Source organism: Ctenopharyngodon idella, chromosome 7 (assembly GCF_019924925.1).
Source record: "Ctenopharyngodon idella isolate HZGC_01 chromosome 7, HZGC01, whole genome shotgun sequence".
In the NCBI taxonomy this organism is placed as follows: Eukaryota; Metazoa; Chordata; class Actinopteri; order Cypriniformes; family Xenocyprididae; genus Ctenopharyngodon; species Ctenopharyngodon idella.
The window spans coordinates 14575103-14599780 of NC_067226.1; the positions used below are offsets into that span (position 1 = coordinate 14575103).

The window sequence follows — 24678 nt, forward strand, 5'->3', positions numbered from 1 at the left end:
AAAACACTCAGTTTTTGTGTGTCCCTTTAACTGCAGAGCTTGCGTTAGCACATAGCATTGTTAGCAATGCCGATTACCTCACACAGACTCCCTGAAAATGTCAGAAACTGTTCAGTCTTTTATGTTCAAAACGGAGTCGGACAATGATGGAGAGACTCAAGAAGAAGTGACAACGTAGAATGCAACAGGACGTTTCTGAATGGTTAATGTGGGATATCTTAAAGTCATTCATTAGCATATTCTGTCATGATAATCTATAAAACGCTCATGTGGGAACTGTTATAAAATCCTACAGAGCCACAGAATATATGCTGCATGAAGATAGAACAGGTATAGTTTAGTTTATTTAAGGTTATAACTTATGTTGTCATTTTTGAGATATCCACTGTGATCACTGTGTGTACACATTAAATTCTAAATTTAATTCCTAATACAGAAACGCACACACTTTTACCAGTGCATGTGGCCAGTTATGCAGTATGATAAAAATATAATACACAACTATTAATACTTAGAACATTAAATTCACTTCATTCTAAGCAGTAGAGGAAATCTTGCATATTTTTACCGTTTCGTATTCATTGTGAATAATGACTTCTGCACTTGAGGTGGCTGGATTACAACATACTCCACAACAAAATTTACTTTCTTTTACAACAACTGAATTACATTCCCTTTTCAGCAGACGGATCCCCCTCTCCACTAACGGACTCTTACACACACAGACCTAACAGACCTTTCACTCTCTCACACATACACGGACATGTCCTTTAAAGACATCCTCACACTTCCACACATTCATTCGAGCTTTCTCTCCCACTAAGATTGTTCCATTACCGTGGAAGATTCCTAGTCAGGGGCCAAATGCTATAGCTGGAAGATAACATGTAATATCCTCCAACAGCATGATTCTCTAACAGAGAGTGAAACGCAACGTAATGGACTTCCATTGCTGTCTTACTGCTTTTCTCAGTTGTCATCTCTTACATATTCACAATGCTATTAAGGATATGTGTTTCTGTCATCTATAATTAATTCTAAAAAGCATAATTCCACTCTTTCCTGGCTTTTTACATAACTAAAAGTATGAATATTTTATTTAAAGTGTGAATGCATGTGTCTTCTAGCAGCTTCTAGATCACATTTGCATACACCTTTCACAATCGGTTAATACATGGATTTCCTGTCAAACTCAATGCTGATGAGCGGAAGTCATGATGGATTTAGTCACAGAGTTCATCGAACCGTCTGTCTGTCAAACATGCAGGGCTATGATGTGGGTGCAGTATTTCAGCATGAGAGCGAAACCCGAATCCCAAATACCGTTCTACTTCACAGATACGAGAAGGCGGTTTCCATGCCAACAGAGATAAGCGCATACAGTACCTTCCACCCCAAAACTAACATATAGATAACCAGAATGTTGACAGCAGGGCTGTGATGATTTGGTGTTATTCTACAGCTGCTCCTCTACCTGCTATGCAATTAGACAATAAACCAAAGCATCTAATATAGCGACTCCCAAACCAGGGGCCACCAGGTTACAGGGATCACTTGAAATTCAATTTTGCTTTGTTAAACCAATTAAAAAACACAATGAAAAGGATTAACATAAAATAGTCAAAATATTTATTTTACATTTAATTACTTAAAGAAAGAAAACAGTTTGCTCTGGGTTTGGATATTTATGTGAAGGAAATGCATTTATGATAGTTTCAGCAGAAGATCTCTTTATTCGTCTTTCTCACAACCCTTTTGTCACATTAAACGTCTAAGCTAATCAAACTAATGATATCAAACTGAATAGATTTAATAACATGCAAACATGCAGTTAATGTGCTTGTAAGGAAGCTAAAGAGTGTGCTTTTATATACATAAAAGTCATATATACACATGTACACAAAAATCTATTTCTTTGAAAGTCAGAGCAGTGCTGACAGTCACCTTGAGAGATAGAAAGAGATCTTTATACACTCATATGAAATACCATAAGTGCTTTTGTTCAAAAGCACAATAAAAACATACCTTTACTCCACATCCTTTTGTAGGATGGAAGGACAGCATGGCTATGTTGGGAATAGCACACTACTATTAGTATTGCTGCACTATATAGTATTGCTGTTCACAGTGTGCAAATAGCCTATTAATGCAGATTCTGCAGAGAACACCCAAATAACCTACTGCATTTGCCAAAATGTGCCAACTAAATGATTTTTTTTACAAACCCCATTTCCAGAAAAGTTGGGACATTTTGTAAAATGCAATAAAATCCACAATCTGTAATTTGTTAATTCTCTTGAACATTTTTTTAACTCACAAAAGTACAAAGAAATGATTTCCAATGTTTTCATTGAACAACATAAGTTTTTTATAAATTTAAACAAATTTTGATTTGGATGGCTGCAACACACTCCAAAAAGAGCTTCTCAGTCTTTGCAAGCAAAGATGGGTCATGGCTCACCACTTTGTGACAACTTTCATGAGAGAATTGTCAAACAATTCAAAAACCACTTTTCTCCATGCAAGATTGCAAAGAATTTACATCTTTCACCATGTACCATACGTAATATTGTGAAAAAAATTCAGGGAATCCAGAGAAATCTCAGTCTGTGGCAGAAAACTTCCGTTCAATGTGCGTGACCTTTGAGCCCTCAGACAGCACGAGAATATGGAAAAAATAAATAAATAAATAAATACTACGTTAGTCAATGGGGTCCATCAACTGTTTGGTTACAGACATTCTACAAAATATTATCTTTTGTGTTCAGCAGAAAGAAATTCATACAGGTTTAGAACAACTTGAGGGTGAGGAAATGACAGAATTTTCATTTTTAGGTGAACTATCCCATTAACTATGGAACAAGCAAGATTCAGTTAGTTAAAATGTATGAGACTGGTTTACATATAATCAATTGGATTTATTGATGATAAATATGTACACCTGGTTATTTACACAATTAATTTATTAGTACTATTACATAAACCTCATTTAGACAAATGATAGACAAATATGCATCACATTAGTAAGGGATAATCCAATGCTAGCTGTTCATTAAATGATTTTAATTCATGATGTGGAGGCAAAGAACCACCCGACCCAAAGTGGAGTGCATTCAAATCATTTAATGTACAGCTAGCCATGGATTATCCTGCTTATACCATGGACATATATAGTTAAAGCTGTCACTGATGTTTGCAGAGCAGAATTTCACTGGAAGGGTTAAAATGATGGTTATTTCCATCAGTTACGACTCGTTAGATCTAGCATTCTGTCCGCTTTAAATCAGACAGAGATAAAGTCGTATAAAGTGCGGTATGGTTACATTTATTCGATTAAATTATAATATTTGTTTGAATGAATTAGCCTAGGGAGGGTGGGAGGGAGAGGGAGAGAGAGAGGGAGAGAGAGGGAGAGGGAGAGAGAGAGAGAGAGAGAGAGAGAGAGAGAGCGAGCTGCATATGAATAACCTGCAGCTGTGCAGAATTTCTCAACAATGAAGCTGAGTTGAATTACCTCAAAAACTTGGAACTACCATTAAACGCTTTTAATGCACACCTTCCAGCCATTCAGAATCGAGTATTCAGACAGACCATGGTATAAAATCTATTAAGTCATGTTAAAACCAATATGGATGGAAACTTTAAATGCAATTAAAATACATAAACATATTTAGACCTAATATTCAAGCTTTGAGTGCACTGCTTTACTTATTTTTAACATAGGTAGTATACAGTAAGCTATTTAATATGTTATGTATACAGTAGGCATGCCATTACGAACATAGCCCATGTTCAATATGGAGGCCAAAGAAGCGGGTTTTCATGAGACAAAAGCACATCGGCTCTAAATGACAAAGGAGGGGAGGCAAAGGTGCTGATTGGTATTTAATTACGATGCATTCACAACTTCAGATCTCTCGTTAGTTCCAAACAATGCTGACATGCTGCACACCAAATGATCTCCATTATCATCTGCTCGCCTGCCGTGAGCAACTTCCTCCGCCTCTGAGGCACCATGCCGTCAGAGCGAGTGAAACCATTGCTTTCTCTCTCTATGTCTTAGCACACGCTAAAAGATGTAAGAACGAGACGTCTGAGCACATTCTGGGCTGGAAGATTTGACTTCTGAAAGATACAGGATGTTTTCACAGTACATTGTTCTCTTTCATTGCAAAAGATCAATGGAAAAAGAGATACCTTATGAAATGACCCTTTTAAATTTAGCTGCAGCTGCAACATCAAACATTCTACAAATCAAATCATGCCACCAATGCTAGCACCATGCTAACAAAACCTCCAGCCTGCCCTCTGTCTGAAGGCATCAGAAGGCCCATCTCATATATGTTTTGGCTGATGCCGGCGGGGCTGTTTCTAGATCTTTCTCCTGAGGTTCAAAAGGTGGAACGCAGCTTATTTGTACAGCTGTTACTCGGCCAACCAGCCATGACTCCATCTCTCATGCCCTTGAGGGAGTCAACGAGCTAGCTAAGCTAGGCTATCCTAAAGGGCTGAAATGCAGTCGATGAGATCAGACGATCACGACTTAAGGATGACAGGTGAATGAGACTTTGATAAAGAGGCTATAACAGAATGGTGTGTTTTGAGAGTGACAAGACTGTAACGTGAGCTGGAAGAACAAAGCTAAAGGAACAAAACGTGTCTATTTTGGATTGTCCTCTCAATAGAAAAGCTCTTAGAGGTTCTGCTGTCTTTAACCTGTCTTCTCCAGCTGAGCTGAGGACAGCCTTTGACATTATCAGAAAAAAAGTCATGTAACTCATCACTGAAACGGATACCCTGGCCAAATGACATTCAGATGGCAGAGGTAAAGCACTTCTGACTCTGCAAATGATAACTCGAGCCAGGACACGGACACCAAAACAGGCCTGCGCTATGATAATGTACTGACAGAGACAGTTTGGCAAATCTGTAATTGCATTCCTGTGAAGACTTCATCCTGAATTCTGAAGTCATGCTGGCAAAGTCACTCCATCTTTCTGGTGGAAGGCCACAGGCTATATCCTCTGAGATTAGCACAGTGTGGTCCCACTATGATCAGTGAGGTGCACTATTCACTTCAAACAGGCCATGAGGCGGAAACAGAGAAAAAAAAAAAAAGAGACCGAGAGCATGAGAGAAAGCTGCCTCTTTCTCAAGGTCAGTCCTTCATCAGAGTCGTCTCTGCACGATGCCACAGCAATGAGCATCACACTGTCTTCCTACCATTATAAACACAGACACACAAAAAACCTTAGCCCAGAAAAACAAAAAAAATTGGGATATTTCATGCATCCTGAACCTGAATTCATTTGCCGACTCGAGATGCACTTCAGAAGACATAAACTCTCTGTATGGAAAATATATAATGAAACTCAGCGAGTTACTGAAAAGATAACAGAGATTCAAAAGGTTTTTCATGTAACCACCCAGTTTCAGCTTGTTAACAGACTCGTATGCGTCACCTACATTTTGTAGATCTATGGCGGTTCCCTGGCTGAGGATTTCTTCACAGTCTGTTGAGAGAATTGACTAAATTAAATGAATATTGAATGGAATTAATCTCAGAGGAAACAAACTTCATCGAGCTGACTGAGAAAATGTATAGGGAAAAACTTTTGGTGGGTCTGAGGGTTGAAGCAGGGCACTGAATCCAGGGCAAGGGAAGAATTGAAGTCTATAAATAGATGCTGCATAAGCCAATATCTAAGCCAACAAATCCGCCGTGTTTCTCTAACCCTGTTTTTTTTTTTTTTCCTCTCTCAAAAGTACTTCATTCATGAGCATGGCATAAAATGGAGAGATGCTATTCTGAGGGGTTATAATCTTGTAAAACCATTACGAGAACAACATAGGTGGAGTGGAGGGGATTATGCCAACACCACACATTCCTTATTCCATTTTGCTCACATTATGCTGGCAGAGAGAGAAACGGGAAAAGCAGCCTAACTTATTGCACTAACAAGCTTAGATGCTCAGGCCACTGACAGCATTTTGTATAAGCATCTGTCAGTTTTTGTTGGAATACATAATATAAGAGTCACGTGATGAGCAAATTTGTGGGATGCAGAGGAATGTTCACAAAATGTCACATTTTAATATTTCATAAGTCTAAATAGTGTGCCATGTCATTGCAGAAAGCAATGACGTCAAACCTTGTGTGACGAGTTAATGCTCCCTGTTTGAATACGGAGAGGAAGATTAAAGGCAAATAACAATATAAATGTTAAAGTTGCTCAGACTATGGCACCCTGTACAGCTGGCATTTTTAAAAAATTTTTTTTTTTTTTTTTTTTTTTAGCTAGACTGCATTTACGCCATCATTCCGCTGTGACTTACAATGTCACATACGTTTCACATAAGAGGTAGTGTTAACTAAAACATATCTGACATTTATTGAATTTTAAAAACATTCATGAAGTGTTTCCTATTTGATACATAAATCAGATGTTTTTGATTAATTTAGGGGAATACATTGCATGAGCACAGTGTTTTTCACACTATAAGAGCAAAGCAGTCAAATAATTGATGGACATGATTAATTGCAGTGGTGTAACCTCATTACACACTGCATATAGCAGAGCGAGGATAACAAAAATGCATTTGCATTTATATCTTCATTATATTTGGTCAAAATCTCAGACCACCTTCAAATTTTTCAGTGATGTGATCACACTGTGTCTTGAGCTCTATTTAGATGTTAAATGGAAAATTATTTTGAAGAATGGGTAACCAAACACTCAATGGACCCCTCTGACTTCCATAGTATGAAAAATGAAAATTGTGTCATCATTTAATCACCCTCAAGTTTTTCCAAACCTGTATGAACTGTTTGGTTACCGACATTCCAAAATATCTTCTTTTGTGTTCAGCAGAAGAAAGAAATTCTTACAGGTTTGGAACAACTTGAGGGTGAGTAAATGATGACATAATTTTCATTTTTGGATGAACTATCCATTTAATTGTTTCTCATGTGGGCGTCTGCAAAAATAAATTTGCATGGCTCCTCAGTAATAAAACTAATGCGTTCAGATAACGATTTATTCATGGTGGAAGAGTGAGTGACCCTACGAACCCGGAAATGCGCTTTTCACGTCATATGGTCAAATCAGGTTCAACATTTATTCAAATATCCTTTTTGATAATAAGAACATTTACGTGCTATGGTTGAAATTGTTATCTGTCTTGCATTTTATCTCTCCAAATGATGGATGTCGTTTTAAAAATGAGGAAATTAAGGTAACACAACCTCTTTTTTTTATTGAGGGTAAAAAGGTATTGCAAAGGTATTGTTTTTTCTTTTTCTTCGGAATGCCCATTTTATCTTTCGAACCTGAGGGTGAACTATCCCTAGGCATCACACATTTGGAATGGTCTACCTGTCATCAGGTACAACAGTATGTATGTGTGCCATTGTGAAATCTCTCTTTCCTTCCAATTCTGCACAAGTTTCTGAATATAAGCATAGATGCCTTGTCTGCAACATCAAACCAGCATAATTCAAGTAATCATAATAGTTTTAAACAAGCACCCAGAGCACAAACAAAATGCCAAAAAAAAAAAAAAAAAAAAGCATGTGGGTGGATAGAACTGGCCCTGGGGTGGCTGACAGTGAAAGAGAAGAGCGAAGACGGAGATAGTGGGAGAAAGAGAATCTGAGCCAGCTCATGCAGGTTACTGAGTCTTCTGGGACGTTGATCCATTTAAACAGACTCTTTCATTCGCTACAGCCACTAATTGAGTGAAGCACAAATAAAGTCACTGTCCTTTTAAAAATGCCTGATTAATAAACACTGAACTTAATTAGGTTTGGTGGCTCAATCTTATCTGTTATTGTTAAGCATGTTCAGGAACAGATTAACATTGGACATCAACTTCAGCTCAGTATCAACAACAAATCTGCTCCCTCCACTTTTATTTATCATGTAAATGCTACAATTTAGCTCTTTGATACACTGCCAACTGTCTGGAAGGCACTGTATATCAGTTCTGTTCCTCCGAGCATGTTTACTGCTTATAAAACCAGGAGGCAGTGAGAAGACATACATATTGAAAAATAATGAGATCTCTACCCACATTGTTTCAAGCTATTTGTCAGTAAAGCTCTGCCAGGTCTGTACAAGGAGGAACACCCAGTCATTGTGTTATCCACCCGCTATGTTCTGCAGATCTAGCAGACGTCTCTGGGGTGCCATACAATGAGCCTCATGGAAATTACGCCAAATCTTGATGGGTCCAAATTTATCCCTGTTAAAAGAGTGGCATCTTCCTGCATGGTCTGCAAAATCCAGCTACTTTATTAGATGGCTCTCTTTTTGCAAGAACATAAATGAAAAGGCATTAAAGTCCCATAGGAAAAACAATAAAAGCACTGAGAGGGACAGCACACGATCACAGCCATTTGGCCTAATGTAACCTAAATGTTCAACTGCGAGTGTTAGCCTGGAAGACTGCCGCAGATAATGATCTGATGAACTTCCCACTTCAGCAGTCCCCTAATGTGGAAAATCTGTTTCCTTTACATTGCACGACAATTAACTCGCCGTTCACTCTCAGAGAGATTTCAGGTCTAATTGGCTGCAGTTTGGAGCATTGCAATACAAGGTTGCCTAGCAACCAGTCAGAAAGCAGAATTGGTGTCTTTTGTGCATATTTGCGCATAATGACATTTATAATTATTTGGCAATTACTCCCTGTTTTTTAACGAGGCTCCACATTCTGAATCCGGGGGTTATCGAGGACATTATAAAGATGTGAAAATGTAATCCAGATGCCAGTGGCTTCTCTATGTTGATGGAGAGATACATAAATCAGAAGAAGAAAAAAAAAAGTAATGAAAATTCGATAGAAGGACTTAATGAATTTAGGGGGCTTCACATGCATTTTGCTGCTATTCTCTTCATCATTCCTTTGGCTACACATTAGCCTTACCTGAACCATCAGAGCGGCTCAAGCATGGCAGCATTAGTCTATTAGAGACACGTTTAACTGGACTTAGTCATTCACCTTTGTCTGAAGTAATTGCTGGTTGTTCCTCTTAATAAACCACTAGGGCCAGATATCAGAGAGGGTGATATCAATGCAGAGTCTATAGATTTCCAAATGAGAGGGAGATTTCACATTAAGGTGGAAGGTGAAAGCTGGACATCCCACTTTAAAATGAGTCATGACATGGTTTTTTTATTATTTTAATATGATCCTTGAGGTTCACTTATAATGTTATAATGCACAAAAAAACTAAAACAAATATATATATGTGGAAAAACGATGATTCTCAGCCTTCTGACCCTCTGTCTGAAATGATCAGTTTTTAAGGGGTGGCTCATTTAAAGCTGGTCAGTAAATAGCCACTGTTGTGATTGGCTAACGTGGCTGCATAGAAAACAGTATCGACACCTCCTTGCTATTGCACGCGAGTAAGTGTTTTGAAAACATTATACATATAAAACAACCATTTACAGACAAAGCATTATGAAATCATTTACCTACGGTGTGTGATGCAGCTGCTGTCAAATCCAATACAGTTGGCTGCTTCATCTTTCAACAAGTTTCTTTGCGAACTCTCCATTACACTGTGCCTCGTTTGAAAAGCAAAATGCTCCAAACAAACATAATCCTCAGACGCAATCCGGGATGCCATTAAAATAAACCATCCACTGATAACACTGATTATCTCTTCATCACGGAACCCATCAACTTTGAGGACAAAATGTTCACTTGCTGCCTAATATGGGATATATTAGGCAGCAAGTGAACATTTTGTCCCCATCAACTTTGAGGACAAAATGTTCACTTGCTGCCTAATATATCCCATATTAGGCAGCAAGTGAACATTTTGTCCTCAAAGTTGATGGGTTAGAAGCAGGAAAAATGGGCAAGCTTAAGGATTTGAGCGAGTTTGACAAGGGCCTGGGTCAGACTGGGTCAGAGCATCTCCAAAACTGCAGCTCTTTTGGGATGTTCCTGGTCTGTAGTGGTCAGTATCTATCAAAAGTGGTCCAAAGAAGTAACAGTGGTGAACTGGCAACAGGGTCATGGGTGGCCAAGCCTCATTAATGCACGTGGGGAGCGAAGGCTGGCCTGTGTGGTCTAATCCAACAGACAAGCTACTGGAGCTTAAAATGCTCAAGAAGTTCATGCTGGTTCTAATAGAAAGGTGTCAGAATACACAGTGCATCGCAGTTTGTTGCATATGGGGCTGCATAGCCGCAGACCAGTCAGGGTATCCATGCTGACCCCTGTCCACCGCCGAAAGCGCCAACAGTGGGCACGTGTGCATCAGAACTGGACCACGGAGCAATGGAAGAAGGTGGCCTGGTCTGATGAATCATGTTTTCTTTTAAATCAAGTGGATGGCCAGGTGCACCGCTTACCTGGGGAACACATGGCACCAGGATGCACTATGGGAAGAAGCCAAGCTGGCGGAGGCAGTGTGATGCTTTGCGCAATGTTCTGCTGGGAAACCTTGGGTCCTGCCATCCATGTGGATGTTACTTTGACACGAACCACCTACCTACAGACCATGTACACCCTTTCATGGAAACGGTATTCCCTGGTGGCTTTGGCCTCTTTCAGCAGGATAATGCACCCTGCCACAAAGCAAAAATTCTTCAGGAATGGTTTGAGGAGCACAACAACGAGTTTGAGATGTTGACTAGGCCTCCAAACTCCCCAGATCTCAATCCAATCGAGCGTCTGTGGGATGTGCTGAACAAACAAGTCCGATCCATGGAGGCCCCACCTCACAACCTACAGGACTTAAAGGATCTGCTGATAACATCTTGGTGCCAGATACCACAGCACACCTTCAGGGGTCTAGTGGAGTCCATGCCTTGACGGGTCAGGGCTGTTTTGGCAGCAAAAGGGGGACCAATATAATGTTATGCCTGGTGTATATGTTCAGTCATTTTGACTTCAAAAGAGGTCCTTCAACTAAGTGCTCATATCATGATATTCTGACCTCAAAAATGCAGACAACATACAAACCCGATTCCAAAAAAGTTGGGACACTGTACAAATTGTGAATAAAAAAGGAATGCAATAATTTACAAATCTCATAAACTTATATTTTATTCACAATAGAATATAGATAACATATCAAATGTTGAAAGTGAGACATTTTGAAATGTCATGCCAAATATTGGCTCATTTTGGATTTCATGAGAGCTACACATTCCAAAAAAGTTGGGACAGGTAGCAATAAGAGGCCGGAAAAGTTAAATGTACATATAAGGAACAGCTGGAGGACCAATTTGCAACTTATTAGGTCAATTGGCAACATGATTGGGTATAAAAAGAGCCTCTCAGAGTGGCAGTGTCTCTCATTAGTCAAGATGGGCAGAGGATCACCAATTCCCCCAATGCTGCAGCGAAAAATAGTGGAGCAATATCAGAAAGGAGTTTCTCAGAGAAAAATTGCAAAGAGTTTGAAGTTATCATCATCTATAGTGCATAATATCATCCAAAGTTTCAGGGAATCTGGAACAGTCTCTGTGCGTAAGGGTCAAGGCCGGAAAACCGTACTGGATGCCCGTGATTTTTGGGCCCTTAGACGGCACTGCATCACATACAGGAATGCTACTGTAATGGAAATCACAACATGAGCTCAGGAATACTTACAGAAAACATTGTCGGCGAACACAATCCACCGTGCCATTCGCCGTTGCCGGCTAAAACTCTATAGGTCAAAAAAGAAGCCATATCTAAACACGATCCAGAAGCGCAGGCGTTTTCTCTGGGCCAAGGCTCATTTAAAATGGACTTTAAAATGGACTTTAAAATGGACTCGTCTCTTTCAGGGAAGACCTTGCATTTTCCAACATGACAATGCCAGACCACATACTGCATCAATTACAACTGCAGCTGCGTAGAAGAAGGATCCGGGTACTGAAATGGCCAGCCTGCAGTACAGATCTTTCACCCATAGAAAACATTTGGCGCATCATAAAGAGGAAGATGCGACAAAGAAGACCTAAGACAGTTGAGCACCTAGAAGCCTGTATTAGACAAGAATGGGACAACATTCCTATTCCTAAACTTGAGCAACTTCTCTCCTCAGTCCCCAGACGTTTGCAGACTGTTATAAAAAGAGGAGGGGATACCACACAGTGGTAAACATGGCCTTGTCCCAACTTTTTTGAGATGTGTTGATGCCATGAAATTTAAAATCAACTTATTTTTCCCTTAAAATGATACATTTTCTCAGTTTAAACATTTGATATGTCATCTATGTTGTATTCTGAATAAAATATTGAAATCTGAAACTTCCACATCATTGCATTCCTTTTTTATTCACAATTTGTACAGTGTCCCAACTTTTTTGGAATCAGGTTTGTACTTCCACATGACAAGCTTTTTGACGAAAGGAAGCAAAAAAATATCAGAAAAGATAAAAAGGAACAGGCCAGCTGTCTAGATGAGTGGTTCTCAGGTTCTTTTACTTCTGGATCCAGATCAAGCATGTTCCAATGAACAATTTAAGTAAACAAAAATGTCCTTAAAATTAAATACTGATTAATGTAATAATATTACCATGAAATGCATAGGCAAAGTAATTAGCAATTATTGAACATGAAAGATGATGATGAATATTTTAATGTAAATTAAGATGAATATAAACATGAAATTAGTTCACTGACTTAAATTTGAGAAGCAACACTGCAGAGTTTCATTGGACAGTTTTTGTCAACGATAAAACAATAAAACTACCATTTGAAAGTAAATGTACTTATTTTTTTAAAGAAATTAGAAAATTAGAAATTAATAGAAATACTTTTATTCAGCAAGTAAATTGATCAAAAAGGAAAATAAATACATTAAATACATTGTCTATATTATATATTGTTTTTTGCACTTTTTCTATCTTGTATATTTGTATATTATTCTTCTATTCTTATGTTATCTGTGTCTTGTCTTGTCACTGCTACTCTGTTGCACTGTGGAGCTTCTGCCACTAAAACAAATTCCTAGTATGTGTAAACATACCTGGCAATAAAGCTCTTTCTGATTCTGATTCTGAAAAAATGTTACAAAATTGTTTTCTCTTTTGAACTTTATATTTATCAAAGTATCCTAAAAAAAAAAAAAAAATGTATCATGGTTTCCACAAAAAAAAAAAAAAAAAATTAGGAAGCACAAATGTTTTCAATAAGGATGCACCGATAGCGATACTAGTATCGGTATCGGTGCATCCTTATTGAAAACATTTGCCCAATACCAAGCTTGTGTACTTGTACTCATACTCGTACTCGTAAAAATACCCCCGATACCAAAGACCGATATCTCACGTGACGTAACTGACAGAATTTTCCGTGCACAGAGACACCGGCGGCAGCAGCAGAAACAATGTCAGCCTCAGAGGTGTGGAAATACTTCAAAATTAATGATGACAACACACACATTGCGAACTGCATGTTTTCAATCACAATTCGTTATCGAATAGTGAGGGCGGGATAGGCGGAATCACGCTGAATGACACAGACCAGAAGCGCTCTCTCGCGTATGCTCTCTCTTTGTTGTATTGTTTGTAATTTGTTTGTAAATTTCTTTTTATATAACATTCTTTTTATATTACAATTATATATTGTTAATTATGCCCTTTAAAGGTTATTGGACACTGTGAAATTTTTGTTCTTTAAGTTTGTGACAAGCACATAAATATTACTTTTTTCATTAGAGTAATAATAATAAAGAAGCTGTCCTACACTCATTAGTCTCACTGTGTTGTGCTTGGAAAACTGCAACATCACCAAAAAAAAAAAAAAAAGAGAGAGAGAGAGAGAGAGAGAGAGAGAGAAATTAATAAATGTATAGGCATTGGTATTGGTATCAGCGAGTACTAGAAAAAAAAGTATCGGTACTTGTACTCGGTCCTTAAAAAATGGTATCGGTGCATCCCTAGTTTTTAACATCGATAATAATAAGAAATGTTTTGTGCGCACCAAATCAGCATATTAGAATGATTTCTGAATAATCATGTGACACTAATAATGGCTGAAGAAAATTCAGCTTTGCCATCACAGGAATAAATTACATTTTAAAATATAAATAGAAAAATAAATTCACCCTCTATGAGCTTAAGAGACTTCTTTAAAAACATCTTTCCAAGATCCCAAACTCTTGAATGCTAGTATATAAAGGAACATTTATTCATTCCATTTAAAAGCTGATAAAAAAACATTTAATTCGCCACCCTAACTATGCACAATTATATGCTTATTTGCATTTAGAATTGTTTTTTTTTTTTTTTTCCTGCCACCCCAAAGTTATCATTAAATTGTAAATGAACCCACCATCTAGATCTAGATTACATTCTGATGAATGAAAAAAGAACAAATCATCTCTAATGGAAACCTCAAGACAAGCCAGAAGTCAGTGGCTTAGCCTTCAGTTCCAGCTGATCTCTCTTCCTGAGAGCCTCCATTCTCCCCCACTGAGGCCTTTTCCTTACACCAACTCTTGCCATAGCAGACAGCCATAATTGTAGAGTAATGGATGATTTTTGACGTGGGTGTTCTCTTTTTTCCCTCTTGGGCTGTTGTTAATCTGCTGTGATTTTCTCAAAGCTGTTGAGGTCCATAGAGGCTTTCTTGGTCCTGTCTGCCAATCAGACCCAACAGCACGACAGTTCGTGTGGCAGCAGAACAGCCTCCAGATGGTTTGGGGGCGGCAGCGATGCCAGGCTTCCGTCGAGAGGGTGGAGGATAAGTGCTATAGTGGCTTAGGGGCTTTGTTTTAGTATGGATAAATTGTGCTTGTCCTTATTGGCTAGTAAATTACTTTTTGACCTCTTTACCCTTTCCGGGATGAGATGCTAAAGTCCCTTTTGGTCAATGTGACAGACACATGACTACTCTGAGCCTCGAATACACTAATGGACAGCAAGACTTTCACAGGATTCTTCAAGAGGCCATTCAAATCATTTTTCAGCCTTAAGAAGCACATAGTGCAGCAGGATTATTATAGTCAATTTTATTTGACTGACAGGCAAGCTTAACAGGAAAGTCTTAACCCTTGGAAATGGCTTTGATTTAATAAATAGCTCGAGAGATCATTTGATTTAAATGGGTTCAGAAGAAACTGACTTTAGGATAGTCAGAAGCACCTTGCAATAAAGAGAATGCTGAAATGCACTACTCTGCTGGCTTCACTAGTCATGATGATTCTGAGTCACTATACAGACAGTACAGCCTTTCACCATGCAGGACAAATAACGACAATATATAGGTGAGAAAACAACTGTACTAGTAACATTTTGGCTACGTTCAGACTGCAGTTGATTTTTCCGAACTTGACATTAGTCATAATTGAATTACCACGATCATAAAATGGAGGAATCATAAAATAATGTATGAATTGCTCTTTTCTATGTAAACTTGTCTTACGTATATTTTACAAGGTGCAAAAATAAAATACATTACAGTTCAAAAGCTTGAGTTGAGTTTTTAATGTTTTTGAAATGGATCTCACATGCTCATTAAGTCTGCATTTGAGCAAAATACAGTAAAACAGTAAAACTGTCAAATAGTTTTACAATTTATTTTATTTTTTTCTATTTTAATGTATTTTTAAAATTTATTCCTGTGATGGCAAAGCTGAATATTCAGCAGTCATTACTCGAGTCTTCAGTGTCACATGATCCTTCAGAAATCATTCTTAGTAACATTTCTTATTAAAACAGTTGTGCAGCTTAATATTTTTTCTATTAACTTTTCTATTTTCGATTCTATTTCTATTGTTTTCTATTTTAACATTTTCATATATTTTAAAATGTTTTTACTGTCATTTTGATCAACTTAATGCATCCTTGCTGAATAAAAGTATTAATTTTATGGCCACATTTAAACGAATTATGAATTTTCACAGCATGCTCAAGTTAAAACACACAAAACAACATAAATACCGAGAGAGTTGCAGTACATCACACACACTCCCCACTAGACCTGCTATAAAAATGGGCCAGTATTTCCCAGACGAAAAACAACACTCAGGAAGCATCCCGTCTTGATGACAGGATTACAAGGGGAGAGAAAAAGCCTGACAAAGACATTCTGCAGAATGAAGAATAAATGTAAAACTAAGCTGTTCAGTGGCGTAGAAAATGTGAATATCTGTTGGTCTCAGTCACGTTGAATATTGATCAAATCTCGGCCTATATTTGCATGAATATGTGGGGCTGTTTAATGGGGCTGATACCAAAATTTTAGATACCAGTGCAATTTCACAATTCTCAATTCCAATTTTTGAGACCATAGCAAAAACGAGCCTAATATAAAGTTCTGAACCCGCAAAATGTAGAGACAAAGACTTTCAGACTTTCCCCCCTTCAATGGCTAAGAAAATGTGGGTTTCAGTTATATCTGTCAGGTAATGGAGATTTTATGTGCATGGTTTAAAAATAAAAAATAAAAAGTTGGTAAGATAGTGCAGTGGAATGGTGCACTATAACAAAAGTAACTTAAATCAACAATACTTTGGTTAGATTTACTATTAGAACACATGGCAATGGACAAAATAGCTGCTATATCATTCAGTACTATCGCACCCAAACTCTGGAATTCTCTCCCCCGCTCACTCTGTTGTGTTAATAATATCTCTGAATTTAAATCATTACTCAAAACTCACCTGTTTTCTGAATGTTATACCTCTGATTTGATGAATTGATTGCTCTGCATTATTACTAATATTTCTCTGAATGTTATGTTATGTCTCTTAAGTCCTGTTTTGTATTTCTGTATTTGACTATTCTTCTGTATGCTTCCCTGTCCATTATTGTTTTCATCATTGTCTACTTGTATTATCTCTTCCTTGATAATTGTAAAGCGTCCTTGAGCCCTGGAAAGGCGCTATATAAATAAAACTTATTATTAGGAAGAAAAAGCACTTGAGTCTATTTGGACATGTGGTCTCCTTTTATAAGCTTTTTTGGAGTAGAGTAAATGTTCTGATAATTTACTCACAACCATGTCATCCAAGATGTTTATGTCTTTCTTTCTTCAGTCGAAAAGAAATGGTTTTTGAGGAAAACATTCCAGGATTTTTCTCCATATAGCGGACTTCAACGGCTACCAACGGACTGAAGGTCCAAACTGCAGTTTCAGTGCAGCTTCAAAGGGCTACACGATCCCAGACGAGAAATAAGTGTCTTATCTAGTGAAATGATCAGTCATTTTCTAATAAAAATAAAAATTATCTACTTTTTAACCACAAATGATCATCTTGCACTAGCTCTGCAATGCGCCACACATTACGTAATCACGTTGAAAAGGTCACGCATGACATACGCGGAAGTACCGAGCGAGTGTTTACAAAGCAAACGTGCAAGGACTAAGTCAAACGCCCTTTACAAACAAAGGTTTTTAAAGTTGGATGAGATTTTGAAGTTGAAAATGAGATGGATTTTTTACCACGGTATTTACACCTACATCACGCGTGACCTTTCCAACGTGATTACTTAATGGGTGGTGCATCGCAGAGCTAGTGCAAGACGAGCATTTGTGGTTAAAAAGTATATAAATTTTATTTTTCTAGAAAATGTCAGATCGTTTCGCGAGATAAGACCCTTATTCCTCGACTTGGATCATGTAGAGCCCTTTGAAGCTGCACTGAAACTGCAATTTGGGCCTTCAATCCGTTGGTAGCCGATGAAGTCCACTATATGGGAAAAAATCCTGGAATATTTTCCTCAAAAACCATAATTTCTTTTTGACTGAAGAAAGAAAGACTATAACATCTTGGATGACATGGAGGTGAGTAAATTATTAGAAAATTTTAATTCTGAAGTGAACTAATCCTTTAAATAAATGTAATCTTACTGCACTACTATTTATCTGTGTCTGATTTAAAGTGGATAATCCACTGCTAGCTTTGCATCTGGTGGTTCTAAGCCTCCATGCCGTGCATTAAAATCCTTTTATGCTCAGCTAGTCATGGTCTATCCCTTACTGATACCATGGTCTGTCTGAATACTTGATTCTGATTGGCTGGAAGGTGTGCATTAAAACCGTTTAATGCAGGGGTATTTAAACCTGTCCTGGATGACCCCCAGCCCTGCACATTTTGTATGTCTCCCTCATCTAACACACCTGATTCTACTTATGAGCTCATTAGTAGAGACTGCAAGACCTGAAGTGGGTGTGTCAAACAAGGGATACATGCAAAATGTGCAGGGCTGGGGGTCCTCCAGGACAGGTTTGAAAACTCCTTGTTTAATGCACAGGTAGTTCCAGTCAGTTTAATCACTGTTCTATATTAATGCACTGCTTTCAATGAAGCACACACATAACCATTAGATAAATTAAATGTAAAATCTGACTTAAATAGTTGTTTCAACAAAAGCAGTTTTAGAAACACGTATTTCCTAATAAGCCTAATTGTCTGATGTGTTAATAATCAAAGAAGAATTCCTAGCATTCCTAATCCATAAATAAATTAAGCAGCACTCTGGGCCGTATCTCTGCAATGGGCTTTAGCATGGCATCTTCAGCAGTGCTAACTGAAAGCTACAGAATAGAGAAGTAGCAATTCTCTAAACCAACCCACAGAGCAGCAGAACCTTGTAAAATTTTCTCTGACACTTCAAAAGACCACAGTAGCATTACTCACCGGCAGTGAAGTCCTTGTTAAGGTCAATGAAAGCATTGGAATGAGGGATGCGCATTTTGACATCAGATCCAAGAGCCTTCTCACATTTCTGTTCTCTGATAAAAAAAATAAAACAGCATGTTTTTTTAAATGTTTAAAACAACATTTATTTTTGTGACACAGGCAGAAAAAATATATTGCACCAATATGCACATTTGGGAAAGAATCTTACCTGTTCCTGAGATAGCAAACCTCTGATGAACCACCAACAGATCCAAAAATGTCTGGAATCATGTCCCCATTAAAGCTGTATGTGGAAAATAGTAAGTGGCATTAGACCGCTGCAAAAGCAGAAACTTTACAAGTGAAGCTTGTATTTGTACACTGAGAGGATGAGGACTACAAAGCCTGAAAGGTACAATGACTGTGTTTAAAGCGATTACAATACTCATCAGTGATTTACAGTGTTGAAAACATAATAATATGTTTTAATAATATCTAATATATAATATTCCCACTAGGGCTGTGTTGAAAATATCAATTTCTCAACTTTAATTGATTCTCATTTTGATGAAACTGATATAGATTCCTAAATCCCAAGAATCAATATTTTAGTCTATGCTGTTGATACGTGAACAAAACTTAACAAAACATTATTTGTAGTGCACCTCTCATACAATAAATCGCAATAAGCTTTGTGCTTTGTTTCTTTTGCTATGAAATTAAGCTTTCAAATTCTGCCAATTTTATTACAAATTTCAAACAGTGAATAGCATTTTGGTGATTTTAATGTGGCATGACAGGTCACTGTAGAACTGATAATCTCTTCAGCTTTACTAGCACCTGAACATGAATGAACATCAGAAAGTATGTTGAATGATACAGTACAACTTACTGAAATGTAATCGCTCAATCAGTGTTTCAACCGTGGAAAGAAGTTAATAATACAGCTTGTAAACCATGTCACGTAATGCTACATCAAAAAAGCTATTCAATGACCATAACTCTAAAGTTAGCTAGAAAAATTAAGACTAGAGAGGAGCATTTTGCTAAATATATGCACTATATTGCATGTTCATAATTTTTTTAACCTGTTCTTCAATATTTAATGTTTGAATAAATCCATCATTAAAACAAGTTTTATTACAGCCACAGTTTAAATGTTTAGGCTGTATTTCAAAAAACAAATTGGAGTAGAAACATAATTATGTCATTTACTTGAGAAAAGAAAATCACATGTACTGTACCTCATATCTCTGTATCAAAAAGAATTGATGTTGAATATATATATATATATATATATATATATATATATATATATATATATAAAAAAAATATATCACTTACTCCATGACGAGGGGCTGATCACCAAAAGTCCTGTTAAGCTCCACCTTTTCACTCTGGTCTGTAAGAGAACAGATAACATTTACAAAAATTGTGCAAATCACTGCTGTAGTATAGTTCTAAGACCATTGATTTAGGTAAAAATATTTAATAAATAATAATAATAAAAAAAACACTTTCACAAAGCATTTATTCTTTATGTATTCTTTTCAGACTTTACCCAAAGTTTGGTTATGTCCCCAGAAGATGATGGCAATTGTCTGTGAAGGGCCCTTTGAGTGGCCAGTGAGAAGCACATCCATCTGAGAGTCTCCATCGTAATCACCCGGGACCACACTGCTTATGCTGAAGTCACTGAGAGAGCCAAACAAACAAATGAACACACCACACTCCTGGTCTATATCCTACGCATAGTGGGACATAGTGAGAATATAGATCTCACACTTGAGATCACATACATTTTATTCACCACAAATATGCAAAATGTAAGATTACATTTCGATAGCTTGTAATGTAAATCGATTCGATTTTCATAACAGCAGAATACGTACATAAAATGCATATAAATATTAATCGTCACTGTATATCTCCCAATAATATGTCTTCATAAGATGAAATTTAAATGGTTAGTTTTGTGATCAAAGCTCTGTAGTTTTAACTGTGGGCAGCAAAATATATAATGCAATGCAATACAATGATGATTGAGAGAATACAAATAAGCATTCCTAAAAAGCATGTTATATCATATTTGATACATAGGCTACATTATTTTTTTAAAAATTACGTATGGATACTCAAGTAAACTTGAGTTGCTTTAGTCCAGTAAATATTCACTTGAAATATTATAATGACAATATAAAGGTTATTCTTTCATTTGCTAAAAGTAATCAGTAAATATTTTACAGCAAAAATACATTTTTATTATTATTGTTTATTAGCATGAACTATAAGTTAGAGAGCAGAAGGCATGAGGAAGACTGTGTACAACAGGATTTTAGCAACATTTTGATCATGTTGATAATTTAGATGCCTTAAAAATATATCTATCAATATGTATATTCTCACCTTGGGAAAACCTCTTTAGTCAGATGGACTTTAGGTTTGAAATAAGGAGCTTTAAGATCAGCCAAGAAAATCAACAGCTCAGATCCTGCAAGAAATAATATTATCATGAAATAACACATTATCAGGATGTTTAACACCAATATCACAGATAATTAAGAATACATTAAAGTTGAGTACACAGGGAGTATCCAGCCACACCCCCCTGTCACATTACATGACAATAGTGTGTTATACACAAAACATATTATCAAAGCTCACACATAATATACAATAAGCATCACCTTATATAAAACATGGGGATGGGGGGAGGGGGGAGATTTTAAGACCTTATTAATCTTAACGTCAGCTAGCAGAACTGTACGTACGCTTCCTGATGATGAAAATGTCAGTCTGTTTATCAGAGTTGAAGTCACCGAAAGCCGCTACTGTACCATAGTTCTCCGAGGCAAATAAATCCCTAGTAACGTCCTGCAATGCAAACGTGACATGTTGTCCGATAAAACTTAATGATAACGACAAAAAACAAGCCCATGACAACAACATTTTGCTGTTAGCTTCGATCATCACAAACTGGAACACGGCACGTCGTTCTACGGCAACCCGCGGAGTACATATAGCTTTGCGACAGTGTGGGTGCCTTAACGGCAGTGTTAGTGTGATGTTTTTATTTTGCTGTCATCATGGCAAGCTTAGCGGATGTCGGCTGGAAGCTGCTGGAGTTCAAAGCCAGATCTAAGCGATCAGGTTTGGCTTTTTGAGATGCATGGCATTGGGCACGCTTAAACAGTGCGCATTTGTACTCTTGCTGCATTTTGATCTATTGTCCGTGTTGCAGACGCTCGTTAACATGAGTTGTCGTGTCTGTGTGGCAAAGAGCAGAGCCCAAAGGTCAGGCGAGAAGTGTACGCTGATCAAGGGCTATATTTAGACCCTAGCTGCACACTGAGCTTCAGGCTTTGAATTTTTCAGGAGTAGTACTTTAAAAGACTTAAGTCCCTGAATGTCTAAGGTTTTGAAAGGCTTTTTGACCCTCTTAATTCAATGCTTGTTAGCATCTGCTTCAGCCTGACATTAAAACTCAAGTAGCCCTTGACAGTTTTCAGGATACACTTGTGGTTATGTAAGACAGATAAATAAATAAACTTATACATAGTTTCTTTCTGCTATTTTTCTTTGTTTCATGAAGGGATAGCACACAGAAAAAAGAAAATTACTCACCATAATGTTATTCTAAACCTGTATGAGAAAAGATCCAATGAATGTAACCAGTGACTTTTGTGTTTCACAAATTCATTCATATGGTTTTTTTTTTCTTGCGTGAACTATTCCTTTAAAATAGTCATGTTAATTTTTTGTACAACTTTACAGAAATTCATGATCTTAATGATTATAATATATTAATATCTGCATTGCTTATAGTCACATTGAGGAGATTAGAGTTGGGCGAAAATATAGTTTACATTTTGCAATGATTTAAAGATTCAAACAGTTAAGATTTGCTATATAGCATATAGCGCTGTGTGATAATTTACATTTTGCGCTGATATAAACAATCAAGCAATTGGATACAGATCGCAAATTGTTAGTCATTATCTTAGAAGTTGGCTTGGGATTGTAGTTTATTTAGTGTCATCAACAATTCCGCACATTTTAATTATCATCTCATCCTCTCACATCAGTAATAGCAAATCATCTCACTTTCAGTTGTGTATAATGTGATTGGTTGCATGTCCATTCAGTAACCATGCCTGAAGTTTGGAAAATTTCTCTGTGATTCCATGTAATTTGTCTTTTCTCTCTAACCCTCTGAATTATACTAATGTTGTAGTTTAACTAATAGAGGACTGGCATAGAGTTCACCTAATGAAAAATGGCCAACACTGCCAATGAGGTTCCGAATGTCCATCGCAAACTCCGAAAATTTGGTAAGTTTGGGAAAAACGATTGATCCATGGAAAAGCCGTTCATTACTTTTCAAATGAGAACTTTCCATTTCAGTTTATATAGTGTGAAGTATCTGGATAGAATACTATTAACTGTCTAATTTTGCCATGAAACGAAATAAAAGCTAATACATTCCCATAACAGAATTGGTTCAGAAATTAAACTCTTTGTTGTTATTTTTCTTTTTTTATTGCAGAAAATAATAATTCTAGTGTTTCATATCTAATGTTTCATCCAATTTAAAAGGGTTAGGCATAAATAAACTTTGGTTATATCATGGGGAAAATTTTGTGATTAATCAAATCAGCAATGCAGTCCAGTACCTCTCATCTTTCTGTCAATGTCTGATCAAATCTGTTAACAGAGGGTTCGTATGCTTCTTGAGGCAAGTTACTCTTATATGAATGTGGTGAAACTAAAATGAGGAGTATCTTTCATTTGCCTATTGGATGTGCACTGCTTAGTTGGAGTTATCTTAAAAAGAGATGGCTTTGTCCCTGCTACTTAAAAGCTGATGGGAATTATGCTAATTTGCTAGGAAATGTGAATTTTCAGTACCTGAGGTATTGACCCTGGGTCGATTCTATTAAAATGTAAATTGCTCCAAAGTTAAATGTGTCTGAAATAGTACTCAAATTGATGGGGTTCCCCTGAATTTCACTCCTCGCAGAAAAAAACTGAATTTACTGGTGTCAGGTTCCATTATTCACAGAGTTTGTGCCAGTGCCTTCAATTTTGCAATCAAGCTGTGTGTGTTTGCAGTGACGTTCGATTTGATATATGCATCTGGAGAACAATAGCTTTAGTCTTTTGCATTTTGCTTTGATTGTTTTTCTGGCATGCTTTGCTGCCTTTGCACCCCGGTAAATCTACATTTCACTGCTCTTAGCATTGTAAATGGAACAGAAAACCATTTAGGTTACAGAGACTAAATGAAGCACATTTAGATTTTGGTGAGTCAGCTCAACCTCAGCATACTAAATAGCCCAAAGTGGGCCTGTAGCGGGTCAGTAGTCTATAGTAGCACCATCAAGAAGCCATGCTGACTGTAAAGTATGCTCATCCATTCCATCCAGGGATACTTGAATTGCATCTAAAGATGAGATAAGCATCACTATATTTTAGATCAATCCAGATTCAAGTGTTGCTTAACATCAGTGTCTGCTTTCTGTGATCAGGCTCCATCTATGAACCCCTTAAGCTATCCATACTGCACCGGGATGATGAGCCCCTTTGGGAGAAACTTGACCGCTTCTATAGAGCAGGTGAGAATGTATGCCCTGTATGTAATTTGTTTTTCATATATGCTTAAGAATAGAAGCCAAACTGAAGATTTTATGGTATGTAGGGCTCAGGATTGTAGGAGAAACTTTCTTGAGCACTCTATTATGGTCTTTAATGATGCATTTAACCTCATTCTGTTGTGTCACGGCTTCATCTAGCTCCACCACCTTTCTTTTTATTTTAATTAAGAGTACGCATTTATAAAGCAACTCATTTAAGGTGTTAAGCTGCACAAATTGCAAAGTTACTCCAAATTTTTCCCAATATAGTTGATCTGTGTATTAAGTGCACCGATGTTTACTCATATTTATAACATGAAAATAATTTAATTATGGCAAGATGTTTCCTAATTTAATTAGAGTATTCAAAAAGTCTCCAAACCATTACATTTAATTATAATACCCAGCAAATGACTTAAGTCCAAGCACTAAAAAGATTCATTTTGAGCTAGTCTGGTTTCTC

General features: G+C 37.1%; 2 protein-coding genes across 6 annotated transcripts in view; one reads left to right on the forward strand and one right to left on the reverse strand.

Annotated features, from left to right (window-relative positions):
• The window catches only part of itfg1 (integrin alpha FG-GAP repeat containing 1), a 138619-nt gene extending 117014 nt beyond the window's left edge, over nt 1-21605 (reverse strand). Inside the window, exons 1-6 of one of the 2 annotated variants that reach the window (XM_051898482.1) lie at nt 21354-21605; nt 20989-21073; nt 20144-20277; nt 19927-19984; nt 18812-18886; nt 18601-18695 (exon numbers count right to left, since the gene is read on the reverse strand). In XM_051898482.1, coding sequence (XP_051754442.1) covers nt 18601-18695; nt 18812-18886; nt 19927-19984; nt 20144-20277; nt 20989-21073; nt 21354-21552 — 646 coding nt within the window. In that variant the 5' untranslated portion in view covers nt 21553-21605. The remainder of the gene's footprint in view (nt 1-18600; nt 18696-18811; nt 18887-19926; nt 19985-20143; nt 20278-20988; nt 21074-21353) is intronic. The other variant, XM_051898483.1, reaches the window with a different exon arrangement.
• A 10-nt stretch (nt 21606-21615) lies between these two features.
• phkb (phosphorylase kinase, beta) overlaps nt 21616-24678 on the forward strand; it is an 80517-nt gene continuing 77454 nt past the window's right edge. Inside the window, exons 1-3 of one of the 4 annotated variants that reach the window (XM_051898480.1) lie at nt 21616-21732; nt 22817-22913; nt 24111-24197. In XM_051898480.1, the coding sequence (XP_051754440.1) occupies nt 22859-22913; nt 24111-24197 (142 nt within the window). In that variant the 5' untranslated portion in view covers nt 21616-21732; nt 22817-22858. Of the gene's footprint in view, nt 21733-21755; nt 21775-22816; nt 22914-24110; nt 24198-24678 lie in introns of those variants that run through there. The other 3 variants (XM_051898481.1, XM_051898479.1, XM_051898477.1) reach the window with 3 other exon arrangements.